Source organism: Lasioglossum baleicum, chromosome 3 (assembly GCF_051020765.1).
Source record: "Lasioglossum baleicum chromosome 3, iyLasBale1, whole genome shotgun sequence".
Classification (NCBI taxonomy): Eukaryota; Metazoa; Arthropoda; class Insecta; order Hymenoptera; family Halictidae; genus Lasioglossum; species Lasioglossum baleicum.
In genome coordinates, this window is record NC_134931.1 from 8,073,868 (window position 1) to 8,090,489 (window position 16,622).

General features: G+C 33.0%; 5 protein-coding genes across 8 annotated transcripts; 2 read left to right on the top strand and 3 right to left on the bottom strand.

The window, feature by feature from the left end:
• Nucleotides 1-451: 451 nt before the first annotated feature.
• On the bottom strand, nucleotides 452-4,408 carry L(3)02640 (porphobilinogen deaminase-like protein l(3)02640). Its single transcript, XM_076420594.1, has 6 exons — nucleotides 3,930-4,408; nucleotides 3,393-3,465; nucleotides 3,022-3,205; nucleotides 2,413-2,683; nucleotides 1,781-2,097; nucleotides 452-1,536 (listed from the first exon to the last, which is right to left on the bottom strand). Exons 1-6 carry the CDS (start codon nucleotides 3,981-3,983, stop codon nucleotides 1,362-1,364), a joined length of 1,074 nt encoding a protein of 357 aa, XP_076276709.1. The 5' UTR covers nucleotides 3,984-4,408; the 3' UTR covers nucleotides 452-1,361.
• Nucleotides 4,409-4,856: 448 nt separating this feature from the next.
• On the bottom strand, nucleotides 4,857-7,725 carry LOC143207303 (BRO1 domain-containing protein BROX). The gene is made up of 7 exons (XM_076420587.1): nucleotides 7,583-7,725; nucleotides 7,192-7,422; nucleotides 6,823-6,918; nucleotides 6,574-6,752; nucleotides 6,313-6,488; nucleotides 6,020-6,252; nucleotides 4,857-5,939 (listed from the first exon to the last, which is right to left on the bottom strand). The coding sequence occupies exons 1-7, from the start codon at nucleotides 7,681-7,683 to the stop codon at nucleotides 5,693-5,695; spliced, it is 1,263 nt and encodes a 420-aa protein (XP_076276702.1). The 5' UTR covers nucleotides 7,684-7,725; the 3' UTR covers nucleotides 4,857-5,692.
• Nucleotides 7,705-9,420, top strand: LOC143207311 (lactoylglutathione lyase-like). Its single transcript, XM_076420605.1, has 4 exons — nucleotides 7,705-7,932; nucleotides 8,364-8,659; nucleotides 8,747-8,814; nucleotides 8,901-9,420. Exons 1-4 carry the CDS (start codon nucleotides 7,843-7,845, stop codon nucleotides 9,086-9,088), a joined length of 642 nt encoding a protein of 213 aa, XP_076276720.1. The 5' UTR covers nucleotides 7,705-7,842; the 3' UTR covers nucleotides 9,089-9,420.
• Nucleotides 9,421-9,530: 110 nt separating this feature from the next.
• LOC143207296 (tubulin-specific chaperone E-like) lies at nucleotides 9,531-12,476 on the top strand. 3 transcript variants are annotated; one of them, XM_076420576.1, is made up of 8 exons: nucleotides 9,531-9,686; nucleotides 10,138-10,320; nucleotides 10,393-10,782; nucleotides 10,847-11,128; nucleotides 11,201-11,330; nucleotides 11,392-11,680; nucleotides 11,756-11,973; nucleotides 12,037-12,476. In XM_076420576.1, the coding sequence occupies exons 1-8, from the start codon at nucleotides 9,664-9,666 to the stop codon at nucleotides 12,127-12,129; spliced, it is 1,608 nt and encodes a 535-aa protein (XP_076276691.1). In that variant the 5' UTR covers nucleotides 9,531-9,663; the 3' UTR covers nucleotides 12,130-12,476. The 3 variants fall into 3 exon arrangements, with proteins under 3 accessions (XP_076276691.1, XP_076276692.1, XP_076276693.1); XM_076420577.1 differs by having other exon boundaries at nucleotides 9,660-9,806; XM_076420578.1 differs by lacking the exon at nucleotides 9,531-9,686 and adding an exon at nucleotides 9,712-9,935.
• On the bottom strand, nucleotides 12,270-16,351 carry Xpd (general transcription and DNA repair factor IIH helicase subunit XPD). 2 transcript variants are annotated; one of them, XM_076420574.1, is made up of 13 exons: nucleotides 16,172-16,351; nucleotides 15,995-16,094; nucleotides 15,657-15,911; nucleotides 15,334-15,567; nucleotides 15,141-15,264; nucleotides 14,675-14,771; nucleotides 14,473-14,606; nucleotides 13,871-14,400; nucleotides 13,380-13,555; nucleotides 13,035-13,314; nucleotides 12,849-12,959; nucleotides 12,684-12,782; nucleotides 12,270-12,621 (listed from the first exon to the last, which is right to left on the bottom strand). In XM_076420574.1, exons 1-13 carry the CDS (start codon nucleotides 16,174-16,176, stop codon nucleotides 12,487-12,489), a joined length of 2,280 nt encoding a protein of 759 aa, XP_076276689.1. In that variant the 5' UTR covers nucleotides 16,177-16,351; the 3' UTR covers nucleotides 12,270-12,486. The 2 variants fall into 2 exon arrangements, with proteins under 2 accessions (XP_076276689.1, XP_076276690.1); XM_076420575.1 differs by lacking the exon at nucleotides 16,172-16,351 and having other exon boundaries at nucleotides 15,657-15,844.
• Between the last annotated feature and the right edge of the window lie 271 nt (nucleotides 16,352-16,622).

The following is a 16,622-nucleotide window of genomic DNA, read 5'->3' on the forward strand; positions in this document are numbered from 1 at the left end:
ATAGGAATTTGCACAAATTTATGCAAATGTCTATTTTACCTTATGAATAAGAAATTAGTGTCTTTGTAATAGATGTATCGACTTAAACATATATAACGTGACATTATTTTCAATGGTACTCACTAGCATACTAAACACCTTATAATTATTTTTTGTAAAAAAAAATATTTTATTCTTATAAAACTAAGGGCAAATAAGGGCAATAAGCAAGAATCATAGTTTCTATCGAGCAAAAACGTTCTTCTTAAAAATCTGTATCTTATGGAAACGAATTGAATGTTATTTAATAAAAAAAAAGAAGAATAAGTTCAATAACAAATAGTCTACTGTATACACATTTCTTGTGCGTGCGTAATGTAATTAGTTTGTTTATATGATAAAATTTTAATGTTATAACAGTCAACGATCTTGTTTCGTTTTTACAATAATGTATTATATAAGATTAAACACATTTTGAACAAAGGAACATAATGGTTTTGGATATCGTTTCAATAAAAACAATCCTTTGAGTTCTTGCATTTTTTTTAGTCAATATATAATATACAGTTGTTTCACTTCCATTAATTCCCCTTAATATACAATAATGATTATAACTATACACAATATTTTTTTGTACAAAGAATATGCTTTTTAATAGTCCTCAACGTATTAATAATTTCCACAGTAATATAATCCAATTTCAACAAATTTATATATTTCGTCTTCAGGTATATATATGTACATACATATATATATATATATATATAAATATCAGGTATATACGTACATGATATTTTATAAATATATCTCATTGTTAATACTACGTATTCTTATAAAAGATTAGTTTTCTTGACAATGACATTTGCACCGGGAAAGAAAATAAAACTGCAAATGCATTTCTACGGAATAGTTTCAACCATTGCTTACATATTTATGGTTTCATTCAAAATTATAGAATACATTATAAACCCTTTTGCACAATAAACAAATTTTGCATCACTGCGAAAATAAAATATGGCAGTGTACAGCATTCGCTCAAACCGCGTTTGCTATCAATAGATTCTGTACAGCGTATTTTATATGTACAATAAATACATGAATGAGTGTGTATATTCACTTGTAAAGAGAGCGGAATTAAATCGTATCGGGAAAACGTATTTTTCAAAATGGCAGTAATATTCTCAGCTAATAAAGGTAACAATAGATATGACAACAATTATAAAATAACCAAAATGTGTAACGATCGTTGATTGAAAGCATATTGTGAATATCTTAATTACAAGTACGACTTACAATGCCCAATCAAATCAATTACTGTAAACGTTTCAACATATCCATTCATTATCAAGAAAAACTAATTCTTACAGCGCTATTTATCGATTCTATTTTGTATTCAAAATTTCATTTCTCGCCTGAGCCATCACATGCAGAGCATTTTTCTTTATAAGGCACTTTGCAAGATCTTTCCCTAGTTGTTCAGCCCCCATTAAGCTTAAACTGCTTACTTTACCGGGTGTAACGCTACAGTACAGCTTCGGTTCACGGTACGGACATTTTCTGTGGAAGAAATCAGATAGAAATTCTGTTAATAAATTCCTGTTTAAGAGGGGATTCTGGATTTCATGTTAAAAAAATCGATTATTTGTTTTTTTAATTCTTTTTAAATGTTAAATGATTAACGTAATTTTTCAAAATGGTTGTCAACTGATAAATTTCCTAATGTGCAAAAATAGCCTCGAAAACCAGATTACCCCCGTAATGAAATATAATTTGAAAATATATACTATTTTCCATTACTGACCTTGGAGGTTTACCGTCGTCATCGGGTATATAAAGGGTACTTTTCAAAGTATCTTTAATCTCTTCTTGTCCATCCAGAGACCATACTGCACCGGTAACAGTAAGCTCTTTGTCTTCCAACTTCGAAGATACTGCGACTGGCGCGGAACATCCACCGCCTAACGTTTTCAAGAAAGAACGTTCGCATACACATCTTATTGTTGTTTCCACGTCATACAGAGGCTCTAAAAGAGGCAATAATTTCAAATCCGATTCCCGACATTCGACTCCCAATGCACCTTGACCCACAGCATATAGTGTATCCTCTGGTTCCAATAGCTGAAAAATATTAGAATGATTTTCTTCATTGATTGCAACAGTTCAATTTCACCAACCTATTTTTATCATAAGTAGGTTCTATGTATTTCTGATAAAAATGAGTACATATAATATACAAAATAAAAGAAAGACTTAAAGAGTTTAAAAATGCTGTTGTATTATTTTCATATGACCACAATTATTAAACACGAAATAAATGTGTACACAGCTTTTCTGTCTTAAAAATTCGCAGTCTAATCATAAGTCTGCTGGGCAGTTATTATGCTATATGTAGAATTAGAATACTAGTTGTAGATATTTTATACTAAAAATTACCTGACTTATCCTGTCTTCCCAAACCATTCTCTTCAAGCCAGCAGCTGCCAAAATTATAGCTGCATAGGGTCCATTCTCATCGTCTAGCTTTTTTAATCTAGTATTTAAGTTACCACGAATATTTTCTACCTTTAAGTGTGGCATATTTCTAGCTAACTGAGCTGACCTACGTAACGAACTAGTGCCAATTATACAACCTTCGGGCAAGGTTGATAATGTTTTATCTTTATATTTTTTAGACATAACAACTGCATCACGTGGATCTTCACGTCTGTAAGAAATTATTTTCTATGAAACAAATAGTACAAAAATAATTTTTTTATTGCAAGATATCAAAGGGAAACATTTATTTTAGAAAACAAAATATATTAAAAACATATATTCTTTCGTGGAACATAGGTTGACGTACATTGCCAGGAATAGCTATAAACTCAAGAGTTACTGCGCAAGCAACAAGCCTACTTTACTTGCAGTATCATGTTTTTTTCATGAACATGATAATTTCATTGGGAATTTAAATTTCAGATATTTAAACCAACGTTTTGAAGCATTCAGACATGGGTAGCATGTGAAATGACCACATTGGAGTCTTGTTAATTAAATACTCACTTTAATATTGCACCTAGAGCCATTCCCTCTGGCAGAGATGTGGGTAAATCTTTTAATGAATGCACCACAAAGTCAACACGGCCATTTTCTAAAGCTAGCTCTAATTCCTCTGTAAACAAGGATTTCTCCCCGATTTTTGGTAGAGATTTGTCCAGGATCTTATCTCCTTTGGTAGACATCGTAACTACAAATTGATATATACATTTAAACATAAATAACATATGTACACAACTTATGTAAGTGCATAAATATATTTTATAAATGACAAGACTTTCAAAGCACAGGATAATTGCAATGACGTTTTAAAAATAGTACATGACACTAGGTTAAACAAATGCGGCATGAAAACAATATAAAAAGTTCTCACATACCTATCTCGAACTCCTTCTTCGGATGATATTCTTTTAAACATTCTATAACATGCCTAGTCTGAATTAATGCCAACTGAAATAGTTAAACATGCGCATTGTCATTAAAATCGTGATACTGTTTCCTCAAAATGTTATACAATAATTGAATAAGAAGCAACGTTATTGTATAAAACCACTAGTACACAAATTATCTGATTAAAAAATGCTGAGTAATTAAGATTATGGAGAAACGTCAATTAAAACATTCTACAAATCATGCATTATAACGTTGACAAATAACACGTCGCTTCCTATTCGTTAAAGGGGCTTGAAAGAAGTCTATATTTTCTCATGGGTTCAAAGAAAATATTTTCTTTGCATCTTGATCGCTTCCAAGATTAATATCGCGCGTGTTTGTCTATTCAATATTATTATTTATCTTTCCAAGGGGCGTATAAATCTCGGACGATTGCGTTGCGAAAGAAGCAGCGCGCAGACACAGGAAAGGAAACAGACTTTCACCTTTTTAAAAACGAGAATGATATTCGTGAAATTTACCTCACTTTTCCGAGATCCGACACGGATTACGTCACGTGTCTCCGCGCTCGTCATTACGGCAATTTAAATTTCTATTCCACTCACGCACTGACTTACAATATGCGATTATCCACGGCTATGGTTATGCAATAGGTTTTATCCTATTTCGGAATGTACATTATTTCTTGAAGGCACGATGAACTAAATTGGGTCAAAGACACACGGGCAACTTTCATTTCACTTGCATGTTACCCTCGGGCACGTTCACGCAACGATCAATCGGTGGGAAAACGGGATTATCGGGTTTACGAATGTTTGAAGGACTACCGGAGGATTATTTCACAGTTACTGACACTGCAGCAGAACGTGAAATTAAATGGAATTGCGGATACGGAAGACTCTACATTTTCCGTACTAATCTTTTGCCATGAAATGCTCCCCCAATAGTTTCGAAGCGACCACTGTCGAAAGACTGACTGAACTATATTATATGACAGCGCATCGTGTCAGTGCTGGCTGCTGGCAGCTGGCAGCGCTATAGGCTTATAGGCGGATGTCAATTGAAGACAAGTATAGTAGTTATACATATAGTAGAATAGTAGATGCTTGAATGCGCATGTCGACTTCACTATACTCCAACTATACTTACTCGACAGTTCCCTTGAATTGAAATATTTCCCTGTATTTCTCTCGATCGCTATAATATAAACCGTTCAAATGACCGCTTCCACATTGTTTATTTTGTAATTATTGAAATTATAAAGATGCTCACACATTAGAAATTATTGAATAAATTTCTTTATTTGAGCACGTATTATATAAAAATTGTGAAAAATCTAAATAAATTCAGTCTTGTAAAATTTTTATGAAACAATATATATCCGATATATTTTACAATTCAAGGAAACATTTTGGCAGATTCAGAAGATAAATAAACGATAATCTGGATTTTATTAGTTTTCACTTTATTCATGAAGTGTTTCACACAAAATGTGCATAGTGTACGATCTTTTATTCGTAAATTATTGCCTCTGGTATTTAAAAATAAATACATAATAGTTGATAATGCATTAAAAATATGTATATAGCTAGTATATATACAATTAATTGTATTGGTCGATTCTTGGTACGCGTACAGAATAAAAGTAACTTATAACATGAAACAGTTTTTCTTACTTTATTATAGCCTCAATAAATATAAAACGTAATTTCAATACGATCTTCCCATTGTACTGTGTAATAGTAATAACAAATTATTTGTAAATATGTCTCATACAAAATTCGTTCAGTAAAATGTGGTGTATCGGTGACATTTTATGACCACCTACTCAAAAATAAATGTTCAAATTAAAAAATACTTCTTTTTATAGTATTGACTAGCTTTCAAAGTACTCATCAACAATAAGCTTTTGTAAATGTTTTTAAAATCAGCAAAACGACATCGCATAAATTATTTACAAAATACATTAGTTCGTATGCATCGTATTTGCATATCTATTGCACATACACATGTTAGTAATTATTAGAATGTGCTGGAAATGTACAAGCTTAGTACATATTCTTTCGTATACTTGAAAATATTCCTCGCGATATTTCGTTTATCATAGATACAATTCATGCAGTATCTTTTAGTTAAAAGCTCGTGTATACTATTGATTGCGCCGAAATAAAATTAAAATAGTGTTACAATACTGGATTGTCAACTGTGTAACAGTTTAAAGCAAAACTTAATATCGCTGCAATGAAAATGCGGTGAATTTTAATTGACTATTCCTACGTTAAACCTATTGCAATATACAGCCACTTTCGTTTTTAGGATCCTTGGTGCTCTGATGAACTGCGTCCTCTTTCACAGGAGGTAAATTTTGTTCTTTCTCTATAGAGGCTGGGTTTAAGCTACATAACTTATTGTATACATCCGAATTCCATACAGGATGATGAGGTTGCATTGCAAAATCGATAGGACTCACCAAACCAAAAGTAGCTTTTGTGTCTAGTGTTGGAACTTCTCCTGGTATTGTATGGTGATAACTTCGAAAAAAATTAACAGAAACAATCATTAGATCACGTCTTCTACAGAAATATACGTGAATCACATATATAGCACTTACATCAAACCATTTTCTCGATTACATTTATCAAGAGTAAGTTTCACTGTAGGAGCTAATCGTTTAAACACAACATGTTCATTAGGTTTCACCGTAGGTGCCGGTCCTTTCGTTTTCCCATACTCCTGACACAATGTGTTAGCCTTCTTCAAGCAAGCTTCGCTTTCTTGCAAAGCTTTAATTGCTTCTCCGCATTTGTCCATAGCCAATAAATTCTCGCCACAATAGTTGTAAGCCTAGAAAGATCGATGTTCCAATAAATCAACATTTTTCTATTTTCGTATTTATTCACTTACATAGGATCTATAAAACGACGCTTTCAGTTCCAAATATTTAATCCATTGAGCCGATATCTCTGGCTTGAACGGACGCAAAATATTAGCAGCATCTAGAAACAATTTACTTGTTTCATTAGCCAAAGCTGATATTAAACTAGCATTATGCTTTAATTCCACTGCCCTTGCTACTGTAACTGTAATATAATATGAATGAAGATATATACATATGTATTGGCAATTATAAATTAATAATAAATGTTAAGTAATATATTAGTCAACCTTCTTGCGCTTCTGCTGTACATTGATTTACATATGCAATTAGTATCCGTGGATCTAGGTCACTTCCAATTGGTGGAGGATCTGCCAATTTCGGCAAAAATTGTGTTTGTACAAAAGTAAATATTCCTGCAGCTCTTCTCAACATTGTGTGTACATCCTTCGCTTCGTTCATACTTATGCTGAAATATCATATTATTCTAATATTATTCTGTATCAGATTAGAATATTATTTATATGTGTAATACTTACTCATCTTTAGCAGCAATCATTGCAGCATGCTTCATAAACCAAAGTCCTACGTTCACACTCATATTAGCTGCCTCGTAAACGGCATCAGCCCTCGAGCTTCAATAAAAAATATAGACTGTAATATTTGTATACATCAGGGCTGACGAACAAGTTGCTCGTGAGCAGCTTTCAGCTCCTTCCTCGACTTGCATGCTAGGCTGACAAATCCTATCACTCTACTCGACGGATATAGTTGGCAGTAGGGAAGGGTTAATAAAATAACTTTTTCTCTCGCCTGGATACAGGCTAATGTATCAATTAGCAGAGAGAAAGTTCGACAGCCCTGTTATAAATCATAAAATTATAATATAAATGTAATAGACATATTACTAAGTATTTGATCCCAACAATGTATGTGTCCATTTGTATACAAGCACATTTCTAAGTTTACTAGGATTTGGGCATCCGCTGTGTTGATCTTGATCCGCAGACAAACTGATCTCCCACATAAATCCATATAACAAACTTAAATAGCTGTGGAAAGCTGGTTCTATAGAATCACTTGAGTTATTTGGATTTTTGATCAGGTCTAGGAGACGTATTCTTGATAGTCTCAAATCACTGAAATATAAAAGAGTTATAAAAGTAGAGGATAGTTTGTTATTTGTATTCCTGTTGTGTGTTTTATACAAATTTATTCTAAAATTGTGATATTATAAGTATACATTAATCTTCTAAATCATTAAATACGTTGGATTTATTATCTTAATTGATATCTAACCTGCACAGTTTCCTTGTGGCATCGGTAGCATTCGCTATTTTGAATTCAAATTTTTGATTTGTCGTCGCTTTTAGCATATTACGATGAAACCAGTGTGCCATTATGTAAAAAGTCAAATATCAAGCTGTTTCCCCTAATAATAACCGAACACTTTACCTTGTTCGGTTTGACAGATAAAGTGAAATGAAGGTAAGACAGCGACGTAACACCACTACATACTACATACACTCAATGAAAGATATTCCACTTTTCGGTGAGATATGAGTATCGCACAGTTATTTGCACACTTCCGATTAGTGTGTAAACGTGTGCTCCAGAGTCGATCGTCGTTATTTAATAAAAATCAAAAGGTAAGGATTAAAAAATAGTCTACTTATTATTTTATATTAATGGGCAGTTCATATATTCACGTTATTGTCGCTATAACAATTTTATTATTTAGTATAAAAGTGAATACTTCTTAAAGATAACCTATTACGATTTCAATGGAAGATACGACACCAGAATAAAATCGCTCCGTAACAAAACAATTGTATTTATCTCTTTAATTTGTTGCAATTAATTGCGTTGATAAATTTTTCAATCCATCAATTCGGTTTAGAAATATTATCGACACTGATGTCCTTGTATTTACAGTAGCGATAATTATTTATCTACAGATCAATTGAGTTACGTCCTATTGAAGTACAACTGATAAATGAGTTTTGCCGTGTTTATGATATTAAGGATTAAATAATTGTTATCTATTTATTTCATTAAAATTTCTTAATGCCTGTTACAGATGGGCGAACCTTCAGGTTTAACAAATAGCGAAGTTCAGGAACTTTGCAAAGAACGTGATCCTGCAACAAATGGATACATTATGCAGCAAACAATGTATCGTATTAAAGATCCAAGGAAATCAATACCTTTTTATACTGAAGTACTTGGTATGCGTTTATTACAGAAACTTGATTTTCCCGAAATGAAATTCTCTTTGTATTTTATGGGATACGAAAATGAAAAGGATATTCCAACTGATAGAAGAGAATGTATAGAGTGGACATTCAGCCGTAAAGCTACCATAGAACTGACTCAGTATGTGGGAAAATACTTCAATTAATTTGAACCCTTGATTGGATATTTGTAAATAAACCTAATTTTATATCTTTCATTTTTTTGTAGTAATTGGGGTACCGAAACAGATCCCGATGCTCAATACCATAATGGAAACAGTGAACCACGAGGATTTGGTAATACGAAACATACCAATGATGTACAAATAAACAAGCATAGAAATGCATGTTCTTTAACAAGAAATTTCTTATTTAATTTACAGGCCATATTGGACTTGCAGTACCTGATGTTGACAAAGCATGTGAAAGATTTGAGAAGTTAAATGTAGAATTCGTGAAGAAGCCTAACAGTGGCAAGATGAAAGGGCTCGCCTTCATTAAAGATCCTGACGGCTACTGGATCGAAATTCTAAATCCTACCAATGTCGCGAATACAGCACTGAATCATTAATGTATTTATATGAGGAGTCGTTCCTTTGAATACCCTGCTATACATACATTTTATCAAACACTCAATAAGAGAGGATAGAAACCAAACAATTATCAATTATACATACATATATATACATATGTATGTGTTTATGTGTATGTATATATATGTATACATTAAGAATGTAATTACTAATATTTACGTACACTATATTTTTTAGCACTTGTACATTCTCGTATTACATACATTGTGTTATGTATATGTATACATATATATATATATGTATTTTCTGTACAATGTAACATCTATATATGTGCTTTTTGATGAATAAAATCAAAATATTTATTTTTTAATTGTTATTTCCTTTTTATATGTTAACTCGTTGTTTATTTATTATATATTCAACTCCTTTATTATCAAATAATAAAGGCTCACCAAGTAAAAACGCCATTTCACAGTACTCGGTATATACTGCAAGATTTAGATACTCTTTCTTATTGTTAATCAATGGAAAGAAAGCTATAAATACAAAGTATTGTTGCTTGATTTCTCCACACATACGTGTCGCACATGCGTGCATTCGTATTCAAACACAGATGAAGATCGTAAGCTCTATTCCGTGAGTAGTGGAATATCTTGTACTATCGAGCTCCTATGTAGGTGTTTTTGTAGTACACAACTGTACACAACAGAGAAATGTCATATCGCCGTATATGACTTTTAATTTTGATAGAACCATGTTTGTATAATCGCTTGTGTTTGTTATAAGTATTACCCGCGACAATACAGTGTGACAACTATCTCCTGCTTGAAATATTAATATCTCGCTTTTGTCTCGTTGTTTTCAATGATCATCTACTATATTGAGGTTAGATTTCAGACCGCAATGTGAAGTATATTTACACACGTAATTAGTATCTAAATAATAATTGATATAAAAACACTAAAATGTAAATCACGATTTAGAGTACAGTGACATTTAGTGACACGATTGTCACGATATTCGTGATATAGAAAAAGTATCACGAATGGATTTTCTTACAAATACTATAGAAATCATTGTTTTTTAGTATGGTAGAAGACAAAAAATATGAAATTGGCAGCCGAATCGAGTGTGATGGATACAGAGGTACATTGAAATATGTTGGTCCTGTCGGAAGCACAAAAGGTCAGTGGCTCGGTGTTGACTGGGATGATCCTACTCGTGGTAAACATAATGGCACATACGAAGGAGTAGAATATTTCAAAGCCAGGTAAAGTATCAGCGTCATTATCTGCAGCAATTGAAACAGTATAGTGTTTTTATGATACATGTTTTATGATAGGCATCCTACATCGGGTTCATTCATACGACCTGGTAAAGCTAAATTTGGAATCTCTTGCCCACAAGCTATAAAGATTCGTTACGGTCTCATCAACGATGAGTTAGCAGGTATCGACAGAGACACGTTAATGAGCTTACAGAAGGAAATTAATGCTCCTTTCCTGGAAGTCGTTGGTTTCTCTAAAGTAAATAGGAAACAAAGTAAATTCGACCAGTTGAAAATAATATGGCTCAGAGATCAATATGTCAGCGATGCTGGTAATCCTGCTGAACTAGAAGAGTTATGTTCAAATTTGGAAGAGTTAGATATATCTAGAAATTTAATTAACAATTGGAGAATTGTAGCAGACATTTGTTGTCAACTTCATTCTCTTACTCGCCTGAATGTCAGGTAAATTAGTTAAATTTTGTACTAGTTATGTTTCTCATTGTTCATCATTTACTATTCTTTTTAGTGAAAATTACTTACCCATTGAAGAAGATATGGAGTCGCTGAGTACCTCATTTTCAATGGTTGAACATTTGAACATGGCAAGAATGAATTACAATTGGTTCGATATTCAACAATGTATGTGTATGTTTCCATCTATCCAAGAACTCTCGATTGCTTTTAATGCTGTCAGCATTGTGCAGAAACCACTAGAAGATGACAACTTAATGAAAATACTTAGATTAACGCTTGAAGGAAATTTGATATCCAGTTGGGATGATATTCTCAAATTGGGTTCACTTCCACGGTAACATATCATAATTTTTAATTAAAGATATTTAAAGGAAGATCTTTTCGTAACAAGTTTCACATTTTACAGCTTAGAATACCTCAATTTAAATTTAAATAAGATAGACAAAATAAGATTTCCATCTGTTGAACCGACAGCAAAAACTTCAGCATTTCCAGTTTTGCGACAGCTACATCTATCGCAAAACAACATATCGGAGGTATATATTTTTAATATAAATGTACAATTTTCAAAGGGGCATTTATTATCGAAATTTTCAGTGGCGATCTGTATCGGAATTAGAAAATCTTAATAATTTAGAAGAGCTGAAATTTAGGGAAAATCCAATTTTGAAAGACGAAAATTTAGAGACTACACGTCAGCTAATAATAGCAAGACTCTCGAAATTGAAGATTTTAAATGGCACTGAAATAGCACATGATGAAAGACGAGGCGCGGAATACGATTATTTGAAGTTGCATTTACCAAAATGGATGGAAACTGAAAATAATTCGGAAAAAAGAAAAGAATTCGTAATTGAGCATCCTCGATATCCGTTACTGGTTGCAAGTACGTGAAAATAATAACATAAAATTTTCAACCGTGTCTAAATTAATTTTCATACGTTCTTTATATCATTTTTAGAATATGGAATTTCTGACATCCCATCAGCTAAACCGAAAGTTGAAATGGTTTCCAACGTTATCACGGTAGAATTTTTATGTCCAGGCCATCCGAGTCAGCCTAGAGGAATTAAAAGGAAACTTTTGAAAGATATGGAAGTTCAGAAAGTGATTGGGCTTGCGCAGAGACTTTTCAGAACTGGAGGAAAAATACCTACACTCTCATTTATACAACACAATGTGAGTGCAATCACACTTTTCTGCAAGACATTTGTAAGACAGAATTTTTTAATTGTTTTGCAGTTATCTAAAGATGAAATTCCTTTGGATAAACTACTTCAGGAACTGAGCTACTACTCGATACAAGACGGGGATCAAGTTCTCGTGAGGTGGTGATACAAAATAAATTGTTCATAGATGTAATTGTATTTTGTACACTGTTAAAATTTCACCATCGTACTTTGTTATTAAACTTTTTTAATGGCACAAGTATATTTCCTGAATCCTATTAATAATTTACCAACTGTTACCCACTACTAACCAATACGTGTTTCTTTAATTTCGAAAGATTGTATATTATCAGAGGACATAATTTGCATTACGATATTTATGAAAAGATATTTATATTCTATACTCGTTATAATACAAATGGTATGTAAAGTACAAATTATTATATATCTTTACATGTTACGTGTCATCATCGTCTTTGTCGAAAAAATGAGACAAATTTATTACAAACGCAATACTAAGTATTTAATTTTGTTGTGCCTGCTGTTCAATCTTACTGTATTCCTCTTTCTCGAGTTGTTCTCGCGTTAATAATGATAATCCTAATTGGTTCTCACGGGTGAACGGTTGTGCCATTTGTCGTAACCATCGTTTACTGATCTGGAAATGATATGCAACTGATAGTTTCAAAGTTCAAATTAGGAGTAAGAGTTAAATCTTACCTGTACAGCTTCTTCTGTGGACAAGTTACACAAACCATCATTTAAATGTTCCTGTATCCATTTTGGCAATTTACTTCGTTTATCTATTCTTGAGAATCTCTGAAATTAAATTAAAGAAAATGATTGTTAACTAAATTAGTATATTTTATAATAATTAATCATTACCTTGTCTGCAAACACCATTATACCATAATCAGTTTTTCCTCTAATTGCACGTCCTACACATTGTGCTGCGTGTCTCATGGCATCAAAAGTTAAAAAATCGTTTTCTCTGATCTGGAAAAGACAACAGGAATATTTTTTAGTAAACTTAATATATTTTACAATTTGTATTAATACACAAATACCTACCTGGAACTGATCACGGAGATATTCGAGACGTGCTTTTAAAATACGCGATTGTGTATATACATAAGGAATTCCGAACATAAGAACAGCTCTTCCTAAGTGGTGATCGAAATCTACACCTTCAGATACTTTGCCGCGTGCTACCGAAAGAAGAACCGCTCCTCTCCCACTTTCACAAGCCTTTATATAATTAATTAGTGCTAAACTTGTTTCTGCCGAGTCTTGAGTTTCGATAAATAATAACTTATGCCTCTGTAGTTGATCTACAACACCCTGATCATACCTAGAAAAGGATGTCTAGCATAAAAATATAATCTAAACACACGAATTAATTTCATTAATACGTACCATGCAGCCACTACCGATTCCATGTACAAATACGAGGTGAAGAAGCAAACTAAACCGTCAGGTACAGTGGATGCAAACTCAACTAATAATTGACCATAATTTCTGATAACAGCAACGTCTTCCCTAGTTTCATATTTAGACGAGATTGCTACTTGATCATTACCTTTCGCTACGATCTAGTGTTAAAAGAAATGTTCTCGTTTCAGTAATAATTAGAGGTGTGCGAGAACCCGAAAATGTCGAGTCGGGATGGGATGAGCATTTTGTCCGGAATCACGATGGATTGAATCGGGATTCCTGAGAATATTCGTAACTCCCGCGAGCATATTAGGGTTCTAAAATATTAAATTCTTGCGAATTCTCCATATTCCCGAAATCCCAAAATTTTCGGTAACTCGACTCGTCTCGACCCGATGTCTTCCCGACTCCGGTGATTCTCCACTCAATAATAATACGATTATTGATTAATAATAGACTGTTAGGAAACTCACCATAGGTAGAAGACACGGTCTAGCCAACGTCATTGTAAAAGATGACATTATGACTGGATGGAAATTCAATATTTTGGGATACATGTCCAAAGGAGACAGTGTTCCCGATGTGATTACTACAGATTGAAATCTATCAAATATAGGCTTCATTGCGATAGACGAGTCCACGCAACTAAATTGAAGAACTGGGTTTAAAACAGTGGGTGTTTTATCATCATAAGGTTCTACAATAATAGTAAACCCTTTTGTGTATGTTGAAACTAGAGTCGCAAGGTGGGTAACCAGGATTATTGGTGAAAAATCTGTGAAATCGCTTATTTCCATGGTTCGCAACAAAGTCGCCAATCGTTCGGCGCAAAATCTCAATGGCTTTCGTTCTATCGAAACTTTTGATTGAACATCTCTCAAGAATGCAGCAGGTGATTCTTGTACCACGTGCTGCACACGCAAACGTGTTTTAAGGTATTCCACAAACCGTTTTAGAAAACTAACGAAATGTTCGGCATTTCTTATGTTACCAGGAACCACCTCTGGAACAGTACAACAAATTAATTAAAATTATACCATCAATCATATAATTATTTATGGTACTAAAACTATACCATGTAAAACTTCATCCGGTAAAACAGGATTAGATAAAATAATATCAGTTTCCCTTGCGACCTGTGCATCTCTCAATCCTTCTACTAATCTATCATATTCTTCCTTTAATTTGTTTACATCATCTTCTCTCATCCTATAAAATTCATAATAATAAATTTGTGATTATTATAGGTAGTGGCATTATTATGAAAATTGACTCACTCTGCTACTGTCTTTTCAAGGAGCTGAATATTAGCAGAACTTTTCTCCAATGATCTCCTATTTATCTTTACACTCATTGAATCGATACATACGTTATCTGTAACGAATTAGGAGATTAGAATTCTCTTCACATCAATTTAATACTAGGTTTATGGACTACTAAAAGTGACTATTTTATATTACTGTATAAAAATAATGAGAATGTGTCTATCTAAATATTTAGCCATTTTTTAAAATAATATTCACATATCCAATGGAATAAATTTGTTGAATAAACCCTCATGGATGCATCTTTATAATCTCAGTAATCATAAATTGAAAATATTAAAACACGTGCTGTGTAAACCTAATATTAATGTGTTAGGTCAATGCAAAAGTTTGTGTCAGATTTCGTATTAAAACACAATAAGGAATCGGGCACGAACTATTGTACTGACCTAATAAATATATCAAACATGTAATATACCTATATTGTGAGCTTCATCAAAAACCACAACAGAAGATTTACTCAATTCTTTTGATACAGTTTCAGCGATTTTGGGATCCAGCAAATAATGATAACTGTACACCACAATTTGAGCATGTAATATCTAGGATAATATACAAGTATTAATGCTTCAGCCACTATGAAAATCTAGAACTTCTTCTCAGATGCTTACTGTAAACCTTGCAAGGAAGTATGGGCACCAATTACGGTCCCTTCCATATTGTTTCATGTCATCAATTGAATATATTCCAGGTGGTACAATCTGCTCTTTGCCTTCCATGTCGAATCCCTCGTAGAAGTTACAGATAGGAGTAGACTCATCGTAATTATGCCTTTCACGAATGTACGATGCTGTGAGAGAATGGCAACGTCCGTCAACAATTTTACCTTCGCGTTCCCTGCTTACCTATTTGAAATATGTCATTTTTATGTATTTTGCGCATGCTTAAAATTATAAACAACAAGAGAACTAAAAATAACATAAAAGGAAATTACCTCTGGATGGATACACATATTTTTCCGAGAGCTAAGCACTAAACCAACGATCTTAGGTTTACTTTCAGTTTCCTTCTCATAATAGTCCATAAGCTTCTTTAACTCTTCTATGACTTTCTCAATTTCTGGCACAGTACGGGAGCAATAAATTAACTTTGTAATATCCAGTGGATGTTCCAACATGTAAGCTACAATTAACGACAACAGAGTGATTGTTTTGCCAGTGCCCGAAGGCATTTCCAGCAAACAGTGGCCCTACATTATAAATAATATCATTATAAACGTGTCGGGAAACATTGTCAACGATTCTGTAATAGAAACATATGTAACACAATTACTTTTGCATCCAGGCCACGTTTGAGCTCGAGCATGTACGCATATTGCTCTGGATAAATGTAATCATAAGGAAAATATACTAGTAACCCTTCGACGCTGATTCTGTAAACATAAATAGGTTGTAAGATTGCTTCTCTCGGCAAACTTGAAAATGTTAATAAATGAGTGTTCTTATTTACTTCATATTTCTGTATACTTTTTTTACATAAATATGAGTCTAGTACAGTGTATTGTCATTTATTCATTGATATAACGTCTGTGATATTTTCAAATATTCAATGTTAGGTTACAGCTGCAAGCTGCAACATTACTCGATATAGCGGCACGGAACTATCGATGGTCCTATTGATAGTTATCGATGATCATCGTTGTCGAAAACCATCGAAAACTATCGATAATTTATTGACACTATCGATAGCTACATAGACGCATCGATTCCAGTTTTGTGGACTGACAGAAACGTATCGTGACCCTAAAATAATATTTTTTCTTATGCATTGATATACAAAGAATATAAATATTGTTCGAATAAAATAAATATACAAACGGAAAGTGATAAGTGTTTGAATTCTGCTATATAAATAATCGAATCGCAAGTATCGATACAACTGTATGCGATAGCGGTGTCTC

Bases quoted from the DNA above. Each gene is read 5' to 3' on its own strand.
- LOC143207303 (XM_076420587.1), bottom strand. From the start codon at position 7,683: ATGGCACACTGGTTTCATCGTAATATGCTAAAAGCGACGACAAATCAA. The intron at 7,423-7,582 runs GTTAGATATCAA...TTTATATTTCAG, and splicing joins GCCACAAGGAAACTGTGCAG to TGATTTGAGACTATCAAGAA. The intron at 6,919-7,191 runs GTAATATGTCTA...TTTTTATTGAAG, and splicing joins TTGTTGGGATCAAATACTTA to CTCGAGGGCTGATGCCGTTT.
- Xpd (XM_076420574.1), bottom strand. The intron at 15,912-15,994 runs GTAATTGTGTTA...TTTATAATGTAG, and splicing joins AACGTGGCCTGGATGCAAAA to GGCCACTGTTTGCTGGAAAT. The intron at 15,568-15,656 runs GTAATTTCCTTT...TATTTCAAATAG, and splicing joins ATATGTGTATCCATCCAGAG to GTAAGCAGGGAACGCGAAGG.
- LOC143207311 (XM_076420605.1), top strand. From the start codon at position 7,843: ATGAGTATCGCACAGTTATTTGCACACTTCCGATTAGTGTGTAAACGT. The intron at 7,933-8,363 runs GTAAGGATTAAA...TGCCTGTTACAG, and splicing joins TATTTAATAAAAATCAAAAG to ATGGGCGAACCTTCAGGTTT. The intron at 8,815-8,900 runs GTAATACGAAAC...TTTAATTTACAG, and splicing joins CAGTGAACCACGAGGATTTG to GCCATATTGGACTTGCAGTA.
- LOC143207296 (XM_076420577.1), top strand. From the start codon at position 9,781: ATGACTTTTAATTTTGATAGAACCAT. The intron at 9,807-10,137 runs GTTTGTATAATC...ATTGTTTTTTAG, and splicing joins TTTAATTTTGATAGAACCAT to TATGGTAGAAGACAAAAAAT. The intron at 10,783-10,846 runs GTAAATTAGTTA...TATTCTTTTTAG, and splicing joins CTTACTCGCCTGAATGTCAG to TGAAAATTACTTACCCATTG.